Source organism: Acanthopagrus latus, chromosome 21 (genome assembly GCF_904848185.1).
Source record: "Acanthopagrus latus isolate v.2019 chromosome 21, fAcaLat1.1, whole genome shotgun sequence".
In the NCBI taxonomy this organism is placed as follows: domain Eukaryota; kingdom Metazoa; phylum Chordata; class Actinopteri; order Spariformes; family Sparidae; genus Acanthopagrus; species Acanthopagrus latus.
The window spans coordinates 17448697-17471601 of NC_051059.1; the positions used below are offsets into that span (position 1 = coordinate 17448697).

At 39.9% G+C, this 22905-nt stretch overlaps 3 protein-coding genes across 3 annotated transcripts; 1 reads left to right on the forward strand and 2 right to left on the reverse strand.

Annotated features, from left to right (window-relative positions):
- Positions 1 to 479: 479 nt before the first annotated feature.
- On the reverse strand, positions 480 to 12156 carry LOC119010862 (ankyrin repeat domain-containing protein 13C-like). Its single transcript, XM_037083413.1, has 13 exons — positions 11283 to 12156; positions 11111 to 11152; positions 10358 to 10462; positions 7783 to 7868; positions 7534 to 7579; positions 7373 to 7439; positions 7050 to 7194; positions 6829 to 6960; positions 5539 to 5700; positions 5355 to 5434; positions 4916 to 5014; positions 2048 to 2148; positions 480 to 1951 (listed from the first exon to the last, which is right to left on the reverse strand). The coding sequence occupies exons 1-13, from the start codon at positions 11656 to 11658 to the stop codon at positions 1821 to 1823; spliced, it is 1572 nt and encodes a 523-aa protein (XP_036939308.1). The 5' UTR covers positions 11659 to 12156; the 3' UTR covers positions 480 to 1820.
- A 93-nt stretch (positions 12157 to 12249) lies between these two features.
- znf830 (zinc finger protein 830) lies at positions 12250 to 13612 on the forward strand. The gene has a single exon (XM_037083415.1). It carries the CDS (start codon positions 12321 to 12323, stop codon positions 13359 to 13361), a length of 1041 nt encoding a protein of 346 aa, XP_036939310.1. The 5' UTR covers positions 12250 to 12320; the 3' UTR covers positions 13362 to 13612.
- On the reverse strand, positions 13604 to 20692 carry efcab14 (EF-hand calcium binding domain 14). The gene is made up of 9 exons (XM_037083414.1): positions 19982 to 20692; positions 19140 to 19288; positions 18857 to 19002; positions 18201 to 18299; positions 17979 to 18086; positions 16563 to 16715; positions 15891 to 15999; positions 15685 to 15801; positions 13604 to 15138 (listed from the first exon to the last, which is right to left on the reverse strand). Exons 1-9 carry the CDS (start codon positions 20155 to 20157, stop codon positions 14960 to 14962), a joined length of 1236 nt encoding a protein of 411 aa, XP_036939309.1. The 5' UTR covers positions 20158 to 20692; the 3' UTR covers positions 13604 to 14959.
- Between the last annotated feature and the right edge of the window lie 2213 nt (positions 20693 to 22905).

Here is a 22905-nt window from a genome sequence, read left to right on the forward strand (position 1 = left end):
CCCAATCATGCTAAGAGTATACTTCACAAAAAAATGTATTTATAATGATATTTTAACAAGACAAGCGCTGATTTGATTAGTAATTAACTGTTTTCTACTCATTTTCAAGTAAGAATGTTCAACATTTGATGGTTCCAGCTTTCCAAATGGAAAAAAGCTGCTTAAATCATATTCAGATGATTTGGGGCTGTTGGTCAGAATTAAAATTAAGATTCAAAATTAAGAGGAATCAAAAGATTGATCCAGGGCTCTGGGAAATTGTGATGAGTATCGTTTCTGATTTGGTAACATGTTACCAACATAATGTGCAGATTAATCAAAAGCGACAAGTCTGTTTTTGGCTAAACTAGCAAATAGATTAGTCAGTCATGACGCAACATAGCAAATAGTGTAAAGTACCTTGCTATACACTAGTCCTAAGCTGAAAGAAAGTGAAACCCCAGTTTAAGAAAATGTGACAAATAAGTATTATTTTGAAGTCTCTTATACAATACTATTTTTATTATACTTGCACAAAGTCAGTTGAAACATGATGCTGGTGCTTTATTTAAAGGGATGTGAAGTAGGTATGGTTGCATTACATATTAGCTGAAGCCAGAGACAACTCAGTGGATCAGATCATTTTCCCACCTGGACAGTTTTGGGATATCCAGCAAAATTAACTTCACAGCTTGGTTTGCTCTCCTTGGATTGAAAAAAACAAAAACAAAACTAAAAGGAAAAGTGCGCAGACTACCATCGAGGAGAGATTTTATCAGCACTAAAAGGTGTTTCAAAGTGTTAGTGTTACAACTTTTCCTTTAATCTAAATACCAGTAAGTCCTGCAGGTAATGTAACAAACGTTCAGAGAATATACCTTAAAGATGCATGTGATCCAGTAGGCCAACACAGCCATAGCATGCCTTAAATACTTAATATCAGTGCAGTATTAAACTAAGAACAGTTTACCTGATATCCCATCTGGGTTTCTCCCACATACAAACGTACATACAACGATCCTTGATACAGTACAATTACTCACTCACACGGAGCACAGAGTCCATACTATCACGACAAACATGGAGACGGTTGAGAGGTAACATGAGTGAACCTGAAAACACAGGAGACTGCGTCCTGCACAGGGGAAAAGGCTTTGATATCAGACTGTTAAGAATGTTTTTTTTTTATGCTAAACTTTCTCCCAGCTGGTTAAAAACATTCTTAAGTACTGTAAATGTATTGCTACACAGTGTTACTCCTTTTGAGTATATATATTTATATATAGTACATAATTTATAAATGAATATTAAGCTCAATTTGAGGATATAGCGATTATTTGTGATTCTTTTTGCTATGAATTACAGATAAGGTGTGAGTTATGTACAGATGATGGTGTCAGTGCAGTTTCAGTTATGAGAATTCATTGATCAGTTCCAGGGGAGGAGGAGGAGATATTAAAACAGTGAGGATGAGGAGTCCAGACTGCATCTTCTGACAGTAGCTCAGAGCAGTGGATTGAGCCGCTTGCGTGGTGAAAAGCGAGCACAATGAAACCTATCACTCATTTCACATGTAACGGCTGCCGATATGCATCTATAAGTGAGATGTAACATCTGCTTGCATTGATTTGCCTTGGAGCCATCAGCAAAATGAAGAAAAACTGATGAGTAAGATCATTTCTCACCTTTTCTTTTTTTTGTTTAAACAGATAATATATATATATATATATATATTAATAAAACAATACATTTCCTTATTCCAATTCCTTATTTTTGTTTTCCACCTCCAAAACCTATCAGCTCGCTGGTCATTTCCTCTTAGCGTCAGATGTGTTTACAGGTCAGAGGTCGGGGAAGCGACTGGGGTCTTCTTTGTATTCGTCGGGGATGACGAAAATAGACTCCTCAAATTCATCGTAGCGGAATTCCTGAAATGTGACGGTGGCCGTGATCGTTGGGAAGACGGGGATGTCTGCAAGGGAGAAAAACAGAGACAACATTATTTTTGGGATGTTTCCCCTTAAGCGCACCCACTCAGATGAAAACAGAAGTAGATTGTCGTGCGTACCAAGTTTGACAGGAAACCCAGGCGGAAGTTTCATCTGAACAAACTCTCGCAGTTTGTTGAAGTGCTTGAACGGGGCTATAACCTCCAACACGTTGAGTAACCTGCAGGCAGAGAAAAAGGAGTCAGCAATTTGTTTAAAAGTCTATTCTGAGCAAGCATTTGCCGTTGGCTACAGACAAACTCACAAAGTCTGAGTAGGAACGGAAGAGATATTAGGTCAAACTCCAAATTCGAGATCTTGAGAGAATTTTCATGGTTCAAACTTCAGGACATTTTGCTACTTGAACAGGAGTATAAACATGTATGGAATGAAAACGTGGTTTTCAACCTTTCTGTATTGTGACCCTTTAGGTAGAAAACAAAGTCTTCTTCACAGGTCGAGTATGTAAAAGAGTTATGACAGCTCTGTTTTGATGTTAAGACACAGTGTGCTTTGAGGTAATGCAAATGTAGCATGCTAACATGAAAGTGCAAACATACACAGGCATTAAGTTTGCCATTTTAGTTTAACGTGTTAGCGTGGTAATATTTGCTAATTAACTAAAAGTAAATGTGAGACGGACTTTAAAGTTATTAGGTCATAACCATATATTCAAAATGACCCGATTGTAGCACTAGAGCAAAAGTAAGAGAATCACCAAAGACAATGGGATACATCCTCTGGGGAGCATGATTGCCAACACACATGGAAACAGATCATTTCATGGAAATCCATCAGATAGTTGCAGAGTTATTTAAGTCTGAAGCAAAGTGTTGGACCACCAGACCAGCATTTCACTGGCTAAACAAATACGTGTTGCAGAAATGTTTATAATCTTGCCACCTTAGCTTTCTCCTGAGACCCCAGGTTGGAAACCACTGGAATAAATGAATTATTTGTATCCTGACATATGAGCTTTGACAGACTTTTTTCCCTGAGGGTCCAGACAAACACTGGTTTTCTATTACAGTCACTCTACGGCCCAGTTGTATTAGATGGTGAGAATGAGTAGCGAGTCTGAGACCCACAATAATGTGATCAGCTACAAAACTAACTTCTTTTTAAACGTTGGTCTCTTGTTGGTGATTAATGACTTTAAACTGAACATTTTAGGAGTAGGACATAAAACATTTTTTTAATTATAAAAGCACAGAATGCAGAGGAAATAACTAAATCAAATTAAAAAACCATTAGCTATTACAACAGCTTGGTTGTTATTGTTAGCTCCATTAAGGTTCATTCAGTAGAGGAAATAAAGCAATTTACTACATTAGGTCCTAGTAATATTTTACAGCAATTCCTGTAACCCAGTAGATGCAAAAACAAAACCCTGTCCTGTTTTGAAGCCAACCTCCTCATCTTACTTGTGTAACATGCTTCTCCCTTACATGATCAAATTAGCATTCTTGGCTGCACAAAAATCAAAACTCAAATCTGTGCGCAGTTTAATTTTACATTGCTTACATATAAGAAACACGAAAATGTGCAGCAATGACCCTTTCACCCAGCAGCTATCATTAAAACTTAAGCTATTGTTACGATTTACTCCAGGGGTTTTCAAACGTATTACTCAAAGTTCTGGCATCTGATTTTATTCTGGGTCAGGGGCCCAGAACAACTGGCTATAATAAAACAAGATTTACTCATTTAATTGACTTCACATCGATCACATCTCACGTGTTAAGTATCTTAGTATTTTAAAGATGCTGCAGTGAAATGTGAAAAGGAGAAATGGAAATGGGACCTCTTGTTCAAGAATATGGTTGAGTTGGCAAATAACAACAACAGATTAAATAGATTTTATTTTCAAATCTGCCTATATAGAAATAATTGGGGGATTATCATTTCATCATCTAATTATCGAGAGGGTTATTGTTAGGGGGGTTAGGGTGCTGTCATGAAAGAACAAGAAAATGATAACAAATATAGACTCTATCCTGTCAGCTTTCATGCACTTTCGAGATTTTCGAGTTTATGATGTGCACCTGAATGCAACATGAAGCCCCTCTGTGTGTCAAACTCCGACACAGACAGCAAAGGAGAGAAGCGTTGATGCAGTTCATCTATGGAGAGAAGCAGCCAGCCTATTGGCACACACATTAACGTGCCAGTGTTGTTGATAGCCTTTTCAGATTTACTCATCAAACAGATAATAGATCCAAATTTGGCTCTTGGTGGACTTTGATTCTGACTCAGACATATTCTTCTAACTACATTTACATGAGTTGCAGAAATAGTTAGTAATGAGATACAGAAAATGAGACACCATACGCATTTTATTTCTATTTAAGAGCTGACAGCAAATTATTCTCTATGTTGTTAATGCAAAAACTCAACAGCTGAGCTGAGTCAGGACCGACTTGCTGCTTGGTTGGATGAGGACCAGGGTCTAGACTTCGCGATGACCCGATTTTCACTTTATTTGTATTTAACTACTCTACTTCCATCACTAGACAAAATAAAGCTTCTACAATGGATAACCAGTACGGGGCAAAGACAGCTGTCTGTATTAAGAACCCTGAATCTGCAAGGCTATCCACTTACAAACTGAACCCGAAACAGATTCCACAAGTGCAAAGATGCACCAAGGGTAAGGCATAAGTGAATACGAAATGAGAGGAATAAGGTGATTTTTCCTTCAAACAGCTCGAGCACACTGTGATTCTGTTGTCACACAGTGAAGCTGTTGATTTGCAATCGTCTCATCAGTCGGTACCCCACACAATCTGAGAAACCCTGGTATCTGCCTGGCCCAATTATCTGATCCACACTATTTAATCTCTGCGCCACCCCTTCACTAACGTCCCAAGTGTATCTGCGCATTCACCCAGGATCAATCTGTGCAGAAAGCTTTGTAAATAGATCTGAGGAGGGAGGGCTGTACTTACGACTCGATGCCTAGAGGGAAATCCTGGCTCATGGCTACGGTGGCTTTGAAGTTCTTCTTGCTTTCCTTACACACGAGCTCTCTCCCAAGATGAGGGGGCCTGAAGGTTTGAAGGGACAAACAAACACACAAAGCTTTTTATAACCCATGACGGCTCACACGTGTTTCACACTCAGATTTTTCTTGCAACCACATAGATTAAATTTGTAATTATGACATCAACTGATGAAAGCGATATGCAGGCCACCATAGAAACTCAGTCGCACAACCCACATACAAAAGCTGTGTCCTCACTACAGTGGCCCAGGGTCTGAGTCCGAGCTGTGTCCCTTTGCTGCAGATCATCCCCCCTCTCCCCCAATCCAGTTATTGTCATATCTCAGGCTGTCCAATCAAATAAAGTTATAAAAAAGCCCCCCAAACAAAGGCGAGATGCTTACTTTCCCTGCTCTGCAGTGATGTACTCTTCCCATGAAATGGTGTTGGGTGCTGGAGCTGTGAGGGACTGTCTTCTCGCAGGCTGGGCACAAGAAAATATCAGTCAGTGGCATATTCACAGTCCTCAGGGTACTGTAATATTTACCAACGGTAGACGAATCCAGAACACTCAATTCTTCCTCTCACCTCAAAGTTTTGTTCACTGATGCTCCCTCCTTTACTCAAGCTCTCCATGATGGCTTTATTCCTCAAGATGTCCTCCTCACTGAGGTGTTCTCTGCGCTTTCGTGACTCGAGCACCAGGCCGTTCACCGCGTAGAAGTCAGCCAGGAAGTTTCCAACCCTCTCCTGAGCAGAAAAAGAAAACATCAGACATTGGTGGATTAAGCAGGATTTACCCTGTTATTTTAAGAATTACCACTGATTTCTTAAACATGAAGCCTGATGGCTGGTCTGAGCTAACATCTTAGGAGACAAGACCTAAATTCTAAGTTCTCTTATCTTCATAGCAAAACAAATCTCTTTTTAAGTTTATAAAATTACTAAACAGAGCAATTAGGTTACGAGCATTTTTCAGAATTAAAGGGCAACAAAACATATGGTTATGTTCTCTTAAGAACTCTTAAAATAATCCATAGTGCTATATATCCATCTAGATCGTTTTCATTTAAGTTACTGAGTTTTGGAGATGTGGGCCCTAGAAATGTCTACCATCTCTTGAATGTAATGGAGCTAGATGGCAGTCGGCTTGTGATGCTCTAAGTGCCCAAAAATACATTTAAGAAACGCAACAGCACTGTCTCTTTCCATAAATCATGATGTGGTTACTTAACACTGTTGTGAGGAACATTTCTTTTCCTACTGCACTTCATCAACTGACAAATGCCAGGAGGAAGTGTACATCTACTCATCTTTTTTAAAATCTATTTCTTTGGCACTTTGAGCACCACAGGCCGAGTGCCATCAAGTCCATTATATTAAAGATAAGGTAGGCATCTTGACAGTGGATATCTTGAAAACTCGGCAACTCACAGCAAATTAATCCTGATAGATAAATAGAGCTACAGGTGAGAGGAAAGATATTTATCATTTTGGATTTTTGGGGAGAACTGTCCCTTTCACCAGTCATTCCCACCCAGGGGGTCGAGACCCCTCCAAGAGGCAATGATGTCATTTCAAACAATAAAGTCTCTGTTAAATATCCTGCGTCTTCTTGGAGCTCTTTCATGTGTTTGATTACTACACTGGAGGAATCACTGTGTACAATGGCGCTTTATTGATATCTGTATTTTCTACTTGGTAATATTAGTACCTGCCCCAAAAACTGAGTATCAGTCAGGCTCAATTTGTAATGATTGAGCCCATAAATCACTCTGTAAACTCTTTAAAAAAAAGACCTTGTGAAAATATAGATAACCAAGTTTTCCTTTTCTCACTTTCAGTAGCTCTAGTACTGAGTTGTCCCATAAAGCTTACTGTTTTATCTTCTCTGAACAGCCAGCCGATCTGACTACGAGAGAAAGAGATGGACTTGGTGGACAGGGTTGCAGAGTAGACATCGCTGCTCATCAATATATCCACCTCTTCTTCCGTCTCCATCTCGGACTCCTTGGGGGCAGGACAGTGACAGTTACGCTGTGCGGCTCACATCAAACAGCTGATGATGCAAGGTGAAGCTGGTCGTACTGCTCACTCACCTCGTGGTGTATTCTTTGGTACACTTTTGCCTCATTGTCCAGAACCACAAAGGACTGGGAGGGCTCAGCATCACCGTTGAAAATGAAGCTGAGATCTCCGCGCTGACACTTCATATCGGTGAAGTCTATAAGAGTGGTGTCAAGTCTAAATCAAGAGAGAGGAGGAGAGCACAGTGTGAAGACTGTGACGTCCTAGTTTTTAGATCTAAAAGAAGTCTCTGACCTGAATAACGACCATTTGTTGCTTTTGAAAACTTGTTTCTCTCACAAGCACAGTATCAGCCTTTATCCACTACACTTAACAATAGGATTTCACATTTTACCTGATATTTATTCCCTGCTTGTAGATTTTACAGGCATCAGATGGCAGCATCCGGGACAACAAAGGCACTAAAGCAAAAAAAAAGAGTGTAAATAAATATATCTGTGGCTGGTGAACAAGTATTTCTAACTCTAGTTTCAACCTAACTGTGTAATAACTCACCCCAGCTCTGAAAGTCCCAGTGCAGCTCCAGATAAAAGTCTCCAAGCTACAGAGAAGACATAAAACATGTCTGATGGAGGGATCCAGATACTAATACGACTGTAATTTCATGGGTCAGAAGAAGAGCGCAGTACAGTGAAAGATTTCGCATTATGCTTTTCAGTAACCATGTGCCCTAAAGGAGTCAAAGTCAGTGATGCAGTTCCAAACTTGAATTTGGTGTGCAAATGAAGCCAGTGTGATCCTCACCTCTCTGAGAGCTTTCAGCAACTTTGGCCTCTTATCCTCCACGCTCTCCCTTGACTGCTGCTTTAACTTTCGCAGTATTGCTGTGACTGAGAAAAAAAGGTGGATGGAAAAAAAATCTCAATTAGAAGTTTTGCAAATGTACAACAGGGTGATGGTCCAGTACATCCAAAGTCTTTCAGAATGAGGTCCACTTTTCACTTTGAAATATAGCCACTCTACAAAAAGGGAAACAACTTGCAATTCATATGTCACTCATGTCTTGATGAAAAGAATACATTCTTATCATACTTAAAACTCTCAAGTACTGGCTTCAAAAGTGCACAACCTGTCAGGCTCCATTCGCAGCATGTTACTGGTGCTGAAAGGAGTCTTATTCATGCGACACTGCCCTGTTTTGACATTTATAGTTCCAGCGTCTGAGACGTAAAAACATACCTCTTTTCTTTTTCCATTTATGATAATAAAGGAAACGTCTTATTCTAACTGTTGTAGAGTTTTAATGTTTTAACATGTTATTGTTGGGGTTGCTGATGTTGTTCTATAATGAATGTGAATTTTCTTTAACTGTTTTTTTATACTGTTTATACTGTACTGTTTTTGTGATTGTAAGATACACAGTTGGGAGGATATCATTTATTCAATCAATTAATGCTTAATGCTCGATCAGCTGAACTCACTGTCTCATGAGGTGCATCTCTCTCTCTCTCTCTCTCTCTCTCATACTACAACTACAACAACCACTTCATAATACAGGATGGACCACAACAAATCAACATATCTCAGATGTATCCTGGTCATCTCGACCAGGTGGGGGAGCATTGGCCTGGACGTGACTGAGGAGAGGAATGCTGATGAGGCACACGCTGCACTGGGGCATTTTGTCATTGCATACGCAGACAACGAGTGAGTGAGCTGCTGACGCAATGTGCACACGTGTAGAAGTGAAAGGTGATGACTGATGACAAGACTGCAGTGTTTCAGGAAAAGCTGTTATCTGCGCATTTAGCACATGTTATTCTCCACTTGTCCTTATGATTAAGGGATAGCCAGCTGTGTGCTGCATGCTATTCAAATCTAAATAAAGCTGTGGCTTCCTCTGCATGCCCTTGCTGATGGTGTGAATACACCCAACCCCCTTTCTGCCTCCCCCCTTTACCCTTAAGAATGATGTGACCTTCTCAAAGCGAAAACTCCTGGTCCCAGTCCCAAACCAGCGTGCCACAGCAGGCACAGGGAGCCGGGACGCATACTAACAAGGTTGAGGGTCATTGCTCAAGCTGCTGGGCCTCACAACCTCCATCACAAGCTGTACAAGAAGATGATGCTGATAATTCCCTGTTAGGATATCTAGTCAGCCAAATCGTAGTAACAGACTTTTTCAGCAAAGATGGAAATAAGTGATTTAGTATGCATCTCCATTACTAGACATTTAGCCCGGCCTTTATCTTTTATTTATCCTTGGTTATGTAAACACAATTAACACCACACACACACAAAAAAGGACAGAGGAGTGAATTAGTCCCAAAGGCATTAGCTGGTGCCTTTCACATGTCATTTGACTCTTTTTCACTGGATGTCAGATCTAAAAGCAGTGGCATCATTAAGCAGGCGAGTGACCGAGCTGTTAAGCTCAGGGCTTCCCGACACTAAGCCATCGTTCAGGCTGCGTTCCAGCCCATCTGGATGACGAGTGCTCAGAGAAAATCCCCACCTTTAGCTTTTTAGCTGGACCGACCATTTAGCTGTTGCCACCTTTAAACAATTAAATGACCCATAAAAGGTCCTTCAAGCACTCGCACATAAGCCGTGACATCCAACCGTATTTAAAGCCCTTTGCCTTTTTCCACAATTTGTATGAATAAGAAAAGATGATGAAACTAGAATTTGTAAATGATGTGCACAGATGAACCTTTACATGTAGGAAATACCTCTATAAACTAAAAGAAATAAATATTGGAATTCCTTCTTGACTTCGTCTCTGCAACATGGCTGGAACTCAACTGCGGGCAACACAGCTGACACACAAACTCAGAAAAGAAAGTGAAAAACTGCCCGAAACCCAGAGATGCCAAGCTTGTGCAGAGGTATCCAAGACGACTTTAAACTGTGCACACTGCCAAGAAATGTTTCTGTGAGGATTCAATTTACACTGAGATTTTATATTTGATTGACTATGAGGGAGAATAAAATCACAACTTCATATTTCATTAGGGAAGTATATTCTATCATTCAGCTGGCAATTGAACAAATCAGAGCAATCCAAGCAAATGTGATACTGAACACATCACAACCATTAGGCTGACATTTACCAATACTGCTACAATATTAGCATTCAAGCAGAAAAGCCATTCCAGATGTCGGACTGACGAACCGACAAACAGTGACTAAAGCTGACATCATCTCGAAGCCGTTGCAAATTTATAGACCCATCAGATACGCAGCACTCAACCTAAATGTTACAACAGTGAGTGCATGATTGCAGGTATGCTGTGGAGATAACCATCAACACATCCAAATATCCAAAACTCTAGGAGAGCAGACAGCTATTCAGAGCAGTGTTGTCGAAGCGACTTACTCATCTGCCTGTCGCCGTAGCTGATGGCTTCTGCCAGAGGGCTCCATCCCTGTGCATTCTTGATCTTTACGGGAGCGTTATGGGCCAGGAGCAGGAGGGCACATTCTGGAAGAAAAAACATACAAATATCATAGAGACAAATGTGATAATGTAAAATTCATTGTGTTAATATTGACACAACTTTTCATTCAATGTTGTTTTGAGTGGCAAAGTTGAAAGTTAACTTTGTGACAGAGTCTATACAAAAGATGACAACACTCGAACATGTTGCTTCTGACCTTTACGTAATGATCATTTATTACAATCAGCAAACAAAAAAAAAACAAAAAAAAAAAAAAATAGTACCTTGGACTACTGCACAGGACAAGCCAGTACAGCCTACCTACTTTGTCATAGCAACACTGCAGAGGTCAGGTAAGACATGCTGAGTGCAGCAGGAGTACAGAGGCTTCTCCAAAAATCTGTAGGGGAACTGAAGTGGTTTAAAAAAAAAAGGAAAAAAAAGCCTTAAATGAGGATGCTAAATACTCTCTAACAGAGCCACATCATGACAGATGCGTAGCCCTGGAGCACAGTAGATTTGGTATAATTTTCCGGGCTAGATTACCCCTCTGAGAAGCTTTTCCGTTCATTTAGGTTAATCCTGCATATGACAACAGGTTAAGATGATAAAAAAAAAAAAACACACACACACCAAAAAAAACAAAAAACAAAAAACGAGTTAAATTCATGTTATTACTCTTTCACCTTTACCTTTGTGGCCAAGCATCACAGCCAGGTGAAGAGGTGTGTTCCCTAAAAGAGAGGCATGACAGGGATAAACAACAATGAATCCACCTGTTCAGAGATTCCTCGTTATGTAATGCATTTGAATTGATTAATGAAACAAACAAACAAACAAACAAACAAACGATAGAAAGCTTACCATGCACATCTTTCTGAGAGATGCTGTGGGTCCTGATGAGAGAGGAGAGCCGACGCACATCTGCCTTGAAGACACACTCATGGACAGGGAACTCCAGGTCCTCGCTTGTGAGGATTATCGGGTTCTTGTTATTGTCATTGACAACTGTGCCGATGGATGGTGAATTCCCGTTGATGTTGTTTGCGTTGAGCTGCTGTTGCTGCTGCAGTGCTGAGGTTTTGACTGACTTCTGGAAAGCCTTGTTGGATTTGAAATGGTTCCCGGTGCCGTTAGGGATAGTCCCGTTCGAGGTCTCATCGTACGTGTCCATTATCTCGTCATTTTTGTTTGGTTTGTTGTGGTCCTTTCGCAAGGTGCGTATCTTCTCACCTGTCATTGTGACTACCGTGCGCTTAGCCGGGCTATACTAAAATAACTGCTACAGGCTGGCGAGCAAAGATGTGGCACAAACCCGGGAGGAGGCAGTCTTGCAGGTATAATTTCAAATGAGCTTCTCGGCTATTTTACAACAACAGCGACGCTGTCTCGTAGCTGGCTGCTGCTCTCCTTTCAAATAGCGTTACACCTGCTGCCCACGTTAGCTTTAGCTCCCTGCGAACGTTAGCTAGCCAGCCCACAATAAAAAATGAATACGGTGGGTGCGGCGATGAAAACAGAAAATAATGCTAAACATAACACAACACACACACACACACACACACACACACACACTAAATTAACACACAGCTATGAATGAGGACGAGGAACAAGCGGCTACATCGTTGTCTCTTCTACCGCTCCTTTGACGTTCTAAATGGCATCGATTCAGTTCGCTGTGCGGCAAAATACGGGCGAACGGGATGGTACAAACAGCCAGCTGAGCAGCAGCTACATCCGCGCTAGCATGCTGCGAGTTGCGAAGTCTCGCGAGACCACTCTACCAGTTTGAACGCGAGTTCTTGCAGTCGACGTCATTTTCGTGAGACGCATTTTCTTTTTCTAACTTCGCTGCAAGAAAGCAGCTAGCTAGCTGGCAAACAAGCCGCGTTATTTTCGAGAATGGCCTCCAAGAAGGGGAAGAAGGTTGTTAATCAAGAGGAACTCCGGCGTTTGATGAGGGAAAAACAGCGGAAAACAACCGACAAGAAGCGCGTCGAGTCTCCTTTCGCTAAGTACAACGGTCTCGGGCACCTCAGTTGTATCCTGTGTAATGTGCAGGTGAAGTCCGAGCTACTGTGGCCAACACATGTTCTCGGAAAACCGCACAAAGAGAAAGTTGCTGAGTTGAAGGGTGGAAAGACTCAATCGGTAACACAACAGAGTCAGCCGGTGAAGCGCAAAGCGCCGGACAACGAGGACCTTAACGGGAAAAAGGCAAAACCCTCGTCAGGTGCAGGACAGTCTGCGTCAGAGCTACCGGGAGATTTCTTTGCGAAACCCAGCGAAAAGGAAGCTGTGCCTACTCAAAAGTCTGCAGGCTTGAGTCTGTTGGCTGGTGTTTATGATGAGGACGACGATGATGAAGAAAATGCCGCAGAGGAATGCCAGGCGGGAACCTCAGGTCCCGCTCCCGAGAAGGCTGAAGTCGCAGGACTACTACCATCTGATTTCTTTGACAGCTCCATCCCGTCCACACCCGCCATCTCCCATTCGGGCTCCATCCTCAAAGCAGACATCCAGGAGAAAAGCGCCGAAAAGAAAGACAACACAGCCGAAGCCCTGCCGGAGGGTTTCTTCGACGATCCCGTGAGAGACGCCAAAGTGCGCAACGTCGACGCACCCAAAGATCAGATGGACAAGGAGTGGGAAGAGTTTCAGAAGGAGATCCGACAGGTGAACACAAAGTCAGAGGCCATCGTGGCGGAGGACGATGAAGAGGGCCGCCTTGAACGTCAGATTGATGAAATTGATGAACAAATTGAGTGCTATAGGAGGGTTGAGGTGCTGAGAGACAAACGGGATGTGGTGAAGAGCAAGCCTCTGGCCAGGAAAGATCAGCACATGGAGACAGATGCCAGCAATGACGAGGAAGAGGAGGATGAAGAGGAGTTGCTGGGGCTCTTGTCCCGGGACTGGAGGGCTAAAGATGCACTGTCCTAAGTTTCCCCAAGAGCTTATAAGACCCTGGAAAAGACTGCATATAAATCAGGGCTGAGAGAGGTATTCCAAAAACTGTAAATATCTTTGTGAAAAGATCTTTACATCATCTTTTTGTATGTATCACACTGATTTAAATATGATTCAGTGATGTACAATATTCTTGTAAAACACTGTTTGGTGCAACTGGAAAATACGGTTTCTCAGTTCATGACTTAAAAAAACAACAGATTGACCACAAATCAAACCTTTAACTGTGTGTTTATTCATTGGTGCTCGCACAAAAAAACATTCATAAAATCTCCCCCATGTACAGTAGCAGCATGGATCCAAAAAATCTTACATCATGATGGCCAAAGCTGTTACATGTTGAGCTCAACTAACCATTGTCCTGCAAAAAACAAGGAGTCAACTATGTTAAGTTTATAAATAATTGGTTCATGTTACATTAAAAGCAACATGCAAAACACAACAGAATTATTTTTAAAAAAGCACAATGTTGAGATTAAGACTGTAAAGTAAATTTTACCAACCTGACCCCCTTTCACAAGATAATTTATTGAGTACATTTAAACCATTTTTACAGAATACAAGTTATGTAAATACATCATTATTAGGCCCATAAAAATGGAATAAAATGAATCAAGTAAAGAGTGATGTCAGTGCTTCTTATACTACCTGTTACACATTGTGAGCAAGGTGTGCCACCTGTCTGTCTACTGCAACTTTAAACAAGCAATATCTATGTCATTTTGTTATTGCTACATATGCCTCACGAGTTACCACTTCAAAACTTTCTGAATGATTCAAAGTGTTCATAGCCCTTCGAAACTTGTAGAACTGAAAACTGCAAAAAATAACAAGCAAAAATACAGAAATGTACAGCTGAAGATAAATGAGGGGAAGAAAAAAACTAAACAGAAATAAATCTGAAACTTTGTTTAACTGAGAAAAGAGCGAAAACAAGTCCTCACACTCTATGCCCAACTGTGTTTCAGTAAAGTTAGGAATCTGTCTAAAAACCAAACAAAAGACTCAAAAGACTGTTTCTAGTAGTCATTTGTAAACATTCATAAAATTCTATCTCAGGTATTATAAATAAGGTTCAGGTGAGGTGTACCAGGTGCTCGTGTTGATGGGTGAAGACATCTGCAATGACAATTACAGCCTCCAGAGAAGCTTGATACACAAAAAAATGACATCAAAAGGAGACAGAATGAATGACCAAAATAAACAAATACATAGGTGCAGGAAACAGTGGGTTTGATAACTAAGGGTGGAAAATGGGGGTCAAAATGATGTACAATTATTTCCACAGTTTATTTCGGACTTACCATGGATTTTGCTAAAATAACAGCTAAATATTTTGCATACTCAAGATGGATTAACTTTAAAATTTAAGCTCATATTCTGTGAAGAAGTTGTGTTGGAATGGGGAGGGGAGGTGAGTAGGGGGCATGCCAGCGCCATTGTTCCACAATCAGTATGATAAATATTCAGTTCACAAAAGTGCAGCAATTACAGAAAAGGGTCGGGATCTCCGAACCCCCAGACCCCGCTGGGTTTTCCAATACTGTTCACTGCTGTCAGTGATAATGTGCTCATAAGCCTACAGCAGCTCTCAGCTCCAGCAGGGAGTACCTCCGGTCCCTGTCACCATCGAAACACTCCATGGTACGAGCTCTGGGCGTGGATCTTCCAAATACTTTACTCAGGCCGTGATGGGTCAGTCCGCGAGAATCCGGTCCAACGCCTGCCTGCTGGAGGATGTCTTCCAAATCTGTGAAGAAAATAGTTTCACTTCAGAAATCTGCCAACACAGGTTTGGCTGAGAGCACTGCAAAACCTTTAATTCAGAATCTTTAGTTCACCATATTTGGAAATATACTTTATTGCTTTTCATTCTCATGTCTGATTGTTAAATATGCAGCTAAAGCTTAGCTGCTGGTTCAGCATTCACTGATAATGGGGAAACTGCTAACCTGGTACTGTGCAAAGAAAAAACAAGTCCTCATGCCAGCGTTTCTAAAACTCACTAATGACCTCATAATATCTCATTTTTTTGTCTGTACAAAAGATGAAGTGTACAAACAACGAGTGAAAGTTTTATGGGGTGTTATATGCCAAGTATTTCTTGGCTGGGAGGGTTGACTTCCTAAAGTCTTTTGAGGTTGCCAGGCAACCAGTGGAGACTTAATATATCATAGCCTTACATTTACAGACCAGAACAAACATGAGAGTGGAGTTTATCTTGACAGAACAACAAAAGGCTTGTATGTTTTCTTTTATTCCTTTAGTGAAAGATGATATGTGAAATTGTGTTCACCTTTTTGAGAACTGACGCCTGGCAGGATCACACTCTTTGGACATCTTGTTGCAGCATTCCTCTTAGAGCGATTTAGAGTTGAGAAACGTGGACGTCTGCTTGTCTGAGGCTCTGTCCCTGTTTAAACAAAGGAGAAAAAAGTATATTAAAATGCAACAGATTAAAGATAAAACTGCTGCAATGAGCACTTTTTTCCTGCACTGCACCTTGCATATCCTCAGGTGTTGCTTTGGTTGTTGCAGCTTCATTCACCACCTCGATTGCTGGACTTTCATCAGTGATCGGCAGTTGAGCTGCTTCGTCGTTTTCTTTTGACTGTAAAGCAGATGGGAGATGACATGTAAAATGAGTCAAGCTGCGATTTAGTCTGTAGGCCAATGACTTCCAGCCAAGGTATGCCTGGGGCATTTCTGCAGTTGACTGGAGATGTGTGGAAAGATTGCATAGTAGCTCAACTAATCTGAAAAAAAAAAAGAAATTACCATTGAATCAAAAAGTAAATGTAATCACATTCAGGTATGACACCTGAACATCAGATTATGGTTGGCTAGTTAGCAAGTAAAGATGACAACACAATTTCATACTGTTTTGCTTTATTTACATGTGGTGGACCCTGTCAACTTTAAAGCCTCAAACTGTATTCTGGGGACCTTATTTTCCCCTGAGCACAGCTTGTTTATTCAATTATGGAAAAATAAAGTTTGTACTATTACCTCATTAATACTATAAATATTAAAAACATCTGAGTTAATTCTTTTTTATTCTCCAAATCTACATCGTGCCCCTTTAAAATTGTTACCTAAGACAAGGCTGATCACAATACCAGAGGTTTGACTTTTACGATGCAGTAGTTAAGTGTGAAGCATCACATTACTCACACTTTGCTTTGACCCGTTCTCCAATGACAACACTCTCTGCTGAAGATCTGCAACCGTAGAGAGGAGGATGTGGATCTGCTCTTCAGCCTGCCTTTCGTGCAGCTCCTCCGTTTTGTTAGCTTCACTCACAGCTTTTCTCAGGTCCGTTAAGTCCTATAACAAAAAAATAATAAATGCAAAGTAACCTGCTAGTTACTAATAGATGAGATTTCTATGGTTTTCTTAGAATCATTGACATCCAGTTACTGACACAAGAAAGCACAAGAGAAATTTGATGTGAATTAAAAGAATAGATTCTTATGTATGATCAGGTTAAGTGTGCGCATCATAATCCAAAGCTAAGAGGTCTCTGCCAGCTAGCAATTTATTACTGAACCACATAATTATTGGCATCACTGTGTAAAACATATGTCGAAGAGTGTGATAATTCAATGATCTTCTTAGCCCTTTCTATTTTGCTTTTTAAAATAAAGCAGAGAAAACATTCTGCAGTTGTCTATGACCTAGTTTTACTCCGAGAACTGAAGCATCTAAGCTCCCAAAATAGATTGGCACTTGTTTCATGCATTATGAATGAAAACCTGACGCATGGATCCAAGAAATGACACGACCTTCTTAACCCAACGACTCCTACCATGTAAGCCTGACAAGAACTGCAATACATTCCTGCATGCTGGATAAACAAATAAATTAATCTGGCAGTTGCAAAGTTTGTCATGGCTGCTGGTTTGGATTTCTGCCACACTTAAGCAGATCAACCAACATTTCATCAACAGAAACATCTTGGCTATATGTAAGTAGACTTTCCTCAGAACAGAGTGAGAAAAATATGCTGAAGCGCCACTAAAACCAGCAATTGAGAAGTAGTACATTAAACATTGGTGCATGACTGATTCATTTAGGCACTATACACTTTGAAATTGTTTTATGTAAACACTGCTCTCCATACAATCATACATAAATAATAGATGAGAACAGCAGCCTCCGCTGATTCTTGCATAGTGTGTAGAGATGTAAGCAAAAAGAAAAAAAGCCAAGCTGTCGCACAAAATAAGAGAAATCCAGCTTGAATTGGGCTCATTAAAAATCCATCAGCTTTGCTCAAGTGAAATACGAGAGCTAGCAGATCCATATTGTTTACAGTATGAAGGTACGCAACTTCAAATTATGTTCGTAAGCCGCAGAAAAACAAACAAAATAAAAGATAAAAATTCCCTTAACAGATAAAAGACATGAACTAAAGTAGGTAATATGAAACCCTCACAATAATCTCCAAGTACTCATAGAGATGAGTATTTGGAGTCCTGGGACATACGTTTCGGTTTGCAAGCACTCACGTCCAATTTAATCTGAACAGGCTCTCATAACAATCGTCAAAATTAGAAACAATTACAAATGTCACCATCTTGAATTTACCATTGTCTTCTTTAAGTCGTCGTCTTTCTTCTGATTTTCGAGAGCAGCCTGCATAGTCTTTACATCGTGCTGTACACTTGTTAGTGTGCTGCCAATTGTTGCAACACTCTGGTAAGGAAAAAAAGAACACTCTGTGAGGTCACTTATGAAAGCATAAATAGAGTTTTTATAATAGACTGTCAACCAAATTTGTCTTTTAATCCAATTTTGCTTTGCCTTTACCTTTTGGAGCTCTTCAACTGTGGTGGGAAGGCTAATTAAATCAGCAGCTGATTTCAAGTTAGCCTTTAAATGGTTTACAGCAGAGTCCAACAGACTGATCTGCAGGAACAAAGTGACACAACACATTGAGATACATCTCTGAGACGGAATAATTACTCTATCTAGCTCTTCACTTTTTTACTGTAACTTAGTGAATTCAACATTGAGACTATAGGGAGAAATAGAATAAAAATATTGTGCATTTAAGCTTCAAAATTGTATTTTGCAGGAACAACTGCATACTTGCTTGACTGGCTGTTGTATTGTAGGCAAGGTACGAGGATTTGTTTCTCTACATTTTAAATATGTTGTTGCTGTAGCATGTGAAAAATGTACTGCTCGCACTTTCACATTCTTTGTTTACACAAACCCGAGACAACTACGCAAAATTGTTCACTATTCATGCTGACATAATTTCTTTCCTTTGAGTTACTACCAGATGTATATTTCATATTTAACAAGGATTCTCAGCAGTAAAATATCAAAAGTGCATTTACTGAAGTTTGAGAAGCTGAGACAAGATATTGTCTAACAATTTATAATGAGCTCTAGTTCTTGCTTCACTGTGTGAATGTGTTACAATGGCTCCAAAACCCGTATTGATGAAAATAACTAACCTTATGATTAATTTCTGTGAGGTTAGACCAAAGCTTGCTCAACCCCTTGTCCCCATTTTCAAGGTCTTCAAGCTTTCTCTCCTTATTTTTCAGGTCCTCATTTAGTTTTGGTATTTCACTTGATGATGCCTTCTGGCTGGATTCCACTGTTGTAACACATTAGAATATGTTATGAAAGACAAAGAGCTTGATATAAAAAGATATGTTTCCAAAAGGCACAGAGCTTTTATAAATGTCACAAGGTTAATTTGCGTGTGTGTGTGTGTGTGACAATAAGTCTTACTGCTGTGCAGCTTTTCTTTCAGTGCATCTAGATCTTCTTTCAGAGCAATCTGCATCCATATGAGTCCAGCACAGGCCATGACGCAGGCAGCTAGTATGATGAACAGAAACAGGGGGTAGCACACATTGCAGCACTGTGTGTAGCTTCTTCTGTAAGGAGTAGAAACATGATCATGTTAGAGCCTCTTTCATTTTTAATGAAGGAGATATTTTCAGAAGACGGCATGCTGTGTCATGGGAATTATGGGAAAAATGATAAATACTGGTGCTTTGTCATACAGTATTATCATATCATACTCATGCTGAATGTAATATTGATTACTTCTAATTTGGCTAATAAGATACAGAAAAAAAGCCAGACTATGTTCTATGTTCTTAGTGCACAGCCTGTGTTTAATCTGACCACAGGAAAAGAGCAAGTGCATTGATTTGGCGACACTCATATTTTCTCTGTGTGGTTTTAGTCTCACAAACCGTGTTGCTGTAAAATCCTACTCTTTGTTTCAATTTTTTTTTTTTTTTTTTTAAATATGATTCTTCAGCAAGACGTTGAGTGAATGAAAATGAAGCAATAAGTACCAAAATAACCTGGAAAAAAAAAAACAGGTTAACTATATCATTACAAACACATTAGCAAACATGCAAAGTTTAAATGGCTGTTGAATCCAGTGTCCTGTAAACCTGTTGATTCTACCATCTTGTTTAACTCGTTCATATTCAGGTCACCCATACTTTGGGGAGTTAATACGCAGCAAGTTGCAATACTGGCGGTATTGCCTGAACAAAAACACGACCACACTTTATCTTTCACGACAACAAAGCCTTGTTAAAATTTTTACTCACTTCCCAAAGTTAGCTCCGCTGCTCAGGCTGTTGAACTCGTCTCCGTCCGAGCTCGAGTCGGACTCCGAGTCCGGCGGCTCGGTTCGGAGAAGTCGGTGACCAGAGCCCTTTTTAGTCTTCTTCCTCTTGCTGTCCCCGAGTCCGATCAGGGCGTTCAACTCCTTCCTCTTCTTCATCTTCTTCTGAGGGGTCAGCGAACCTGCCGAGCCCGATTTAAATCCGACTAAATCCAAAGTTTTGTCCAGTTTGGTAGATGTTGTCGTTTATGTAGCGGCTAAGCTAACGTTCTCTTGCTAGCTTGAATTTCAACCATGCAAGGTTGCTAACGGATATATACACATCGGACTTCACCGGCTGGGTGTCCTGCTCAGTTACACTTATATATTAATATTAACGTTCAACAGCTGATCAGACTTTCGCTACTCTCCCAAAAAAGCGTCTCCAAAACAACTTTTTCTACTAGCTGCCGGTAATCGCATACCATCCGTTAGCTAACTCTGGTAGCATCTGACACCTTGCTAACGATAGCTAACAACTGCTGTCTGTCGCTACTGTGCTGTCACATCGTCTCGGCGTGGTTTATAACCACCTGTACCGACGTCGCTCAGTTTACAAGCACCGCGAAATGCCTTTAAAAAAAGATAAACAGAGTAAAAACCTATCTATCATAACATCACAATATGCGGCACTGTGTTTCCTGCAATCTGTCCTGCTGTCTGTATTGTTTGGGCTGGGCGTCCAAGTAACCTCGCAGCTGATTGGTTCAAAAAGCAGCTACAACTTCCTGTGCCGTGTTCGGCCGGGGAGCGACAGAGAGCACAACACCACCTGCCAGCGACAGCCTCTTTCTCCACACAGTTACAGCTCAATGTCATGAAGAATTTAATGTAGTGTTAGTAAATTAAATTAGAAAAAGTAGAAAACGGAGATGGCGATATCAGTCATCGATTTAACAAGCTAAAGACAACAAGAAGGACTTCCAGGACAGGTAACCAGCTAAAATTGACAGTGCTCTTTAAATAAAAGTCTTGCTAGGTGCCAAATAGCTAATTGCAAACCTGACTATCTGTAGTCACTCACTGTCAATTTTATTTTATTTTCCCACTTAAAAGTAAATTTAATTAATCTTACAGTATGAATTACACACTTCATTTGAGTGTGTTTATTGTTTTTTTGCATTAAGCTTTTTTCTGCTCATTAAATACCCAGGATTTTTCTTTTCTTTTCTTTAATCATGGAGCTAATTTCAAGGTCCAGTGAAATAATCCCAGTGAAAAGCAGGTCATCTTTAAAGGCGCATTATATAGTTTGGGGAAGAGATTTTGAATAAAAAGAGAAAGACCATCTCCATCTCCACTGACTGACTAAAAAACAACAACATTTCTATATCTAAACAAACTAAATATATAATCTGTTTTCATTTCCATAACTGAATAACAAGACTGTTTTCAAAGCACAATAGAATTTCATACTGTTTGACTGTGTTTATATTTGGCGGACCCTGCCACCTTTCCAGCTGGGGATGTTATTTTCCTCTGGGAACTATTTATTTACTCAGTTATGGAAAAATACTTCTAACTTAGTATTATTACAAATAAAAATTGTTAGTATTAAAATTCTGACTCTGACTTTACCCTCCAAAACTACATTGCACCCCTTTAATGTTAAATATTTTTTTCAAAAAAATTTTTCTGTTTGCAGTATTGGTCTTTCTAGATATGTTTTTCTTTTTTTTTTTTTTTTTTTTTTTTTAGTTATTAACTGATAGGTGAACATGATTTAATCATGGCATCATTTTGAACCTATTTGATACAAACAAAAAGTGCTGAAAAGTCAACACTTTATAATAACCATCATTAATCAATGGTATATTTATAGTTAATAGTTATAGGATTGTTAACAATCAATGATATATTATAAATAACTAATTAAGCAATTGTTAAAATTATGACTAACATCAATTGCATCTTTATGATAGCAATCATAAAAATGTTTATGGATGAGCTAAACAGTAATCTATTAACCATTTCATAAATATCACTTCCTACTTTTCATTAAAACAATCAATACATTGTTTCTGATGCACTTCATTGTTTAACAGTGACGTAACTGTTACCCAAACTTTAATTAGCTGCACTAATGCACTATTTAATAATGATCATAATATCATATTGCTTAACATAACACGTTTAGTTAAAAATGTTACAAACCAGAGTAAAGCAACAAATCCTTTCATTTGAAGAACTTCAACTAGCAAATGTTTGGCATTTTATATTGATAAATTAACTTAACAATGTGACACTTATCAAAATTCACAATCATTTTCTTAACACAGACTAACTTATTATGTGACTAATCCTTGTGGCTCTAATTTTCACATTTGTAGCTTGCTTGTAGCTGTGTCAACGGGTTATCCCTTGGACCCCTGTTATCTTTGTTTGTGTGCGTATTTTGGTGTTGACATAATATTTTTCGAGAATACACCACATCCTAGGAAACAGGATTTAATTTTTTGTTTCAATTCGCCTCCACCAGCAGGGGTCGGCCAGAAATCCAGCTGACCTGGAGAGCTATTGGGCTGACCCAGCAAGACACATGGGCTGAGTAGATGCAGGGTTGCTGCAGTGTGGCCTTTAGCTCTTTTTCAATGAAAAGGGACTCCCACTGGCCTGCCTTTGGCTCTGAAAATATAGCCCTTTATGTGGCTGGACCCCCATACTACCACGGCACAATACTAATAATAATGACACTGAATGAAAATCTCCACACTGGACCAATTTACAAACACACAATGGAGCTGAGATGCTCCTCAGTATCTCAGTATGAGTTTTGTTATTGAGTTGCAAGAGATGAGGCCCACTGCTGATGCTTTATTATCCTCAGAAAAGAATACCTCAAGGCAATGCTTGTCATTTCACAATAAT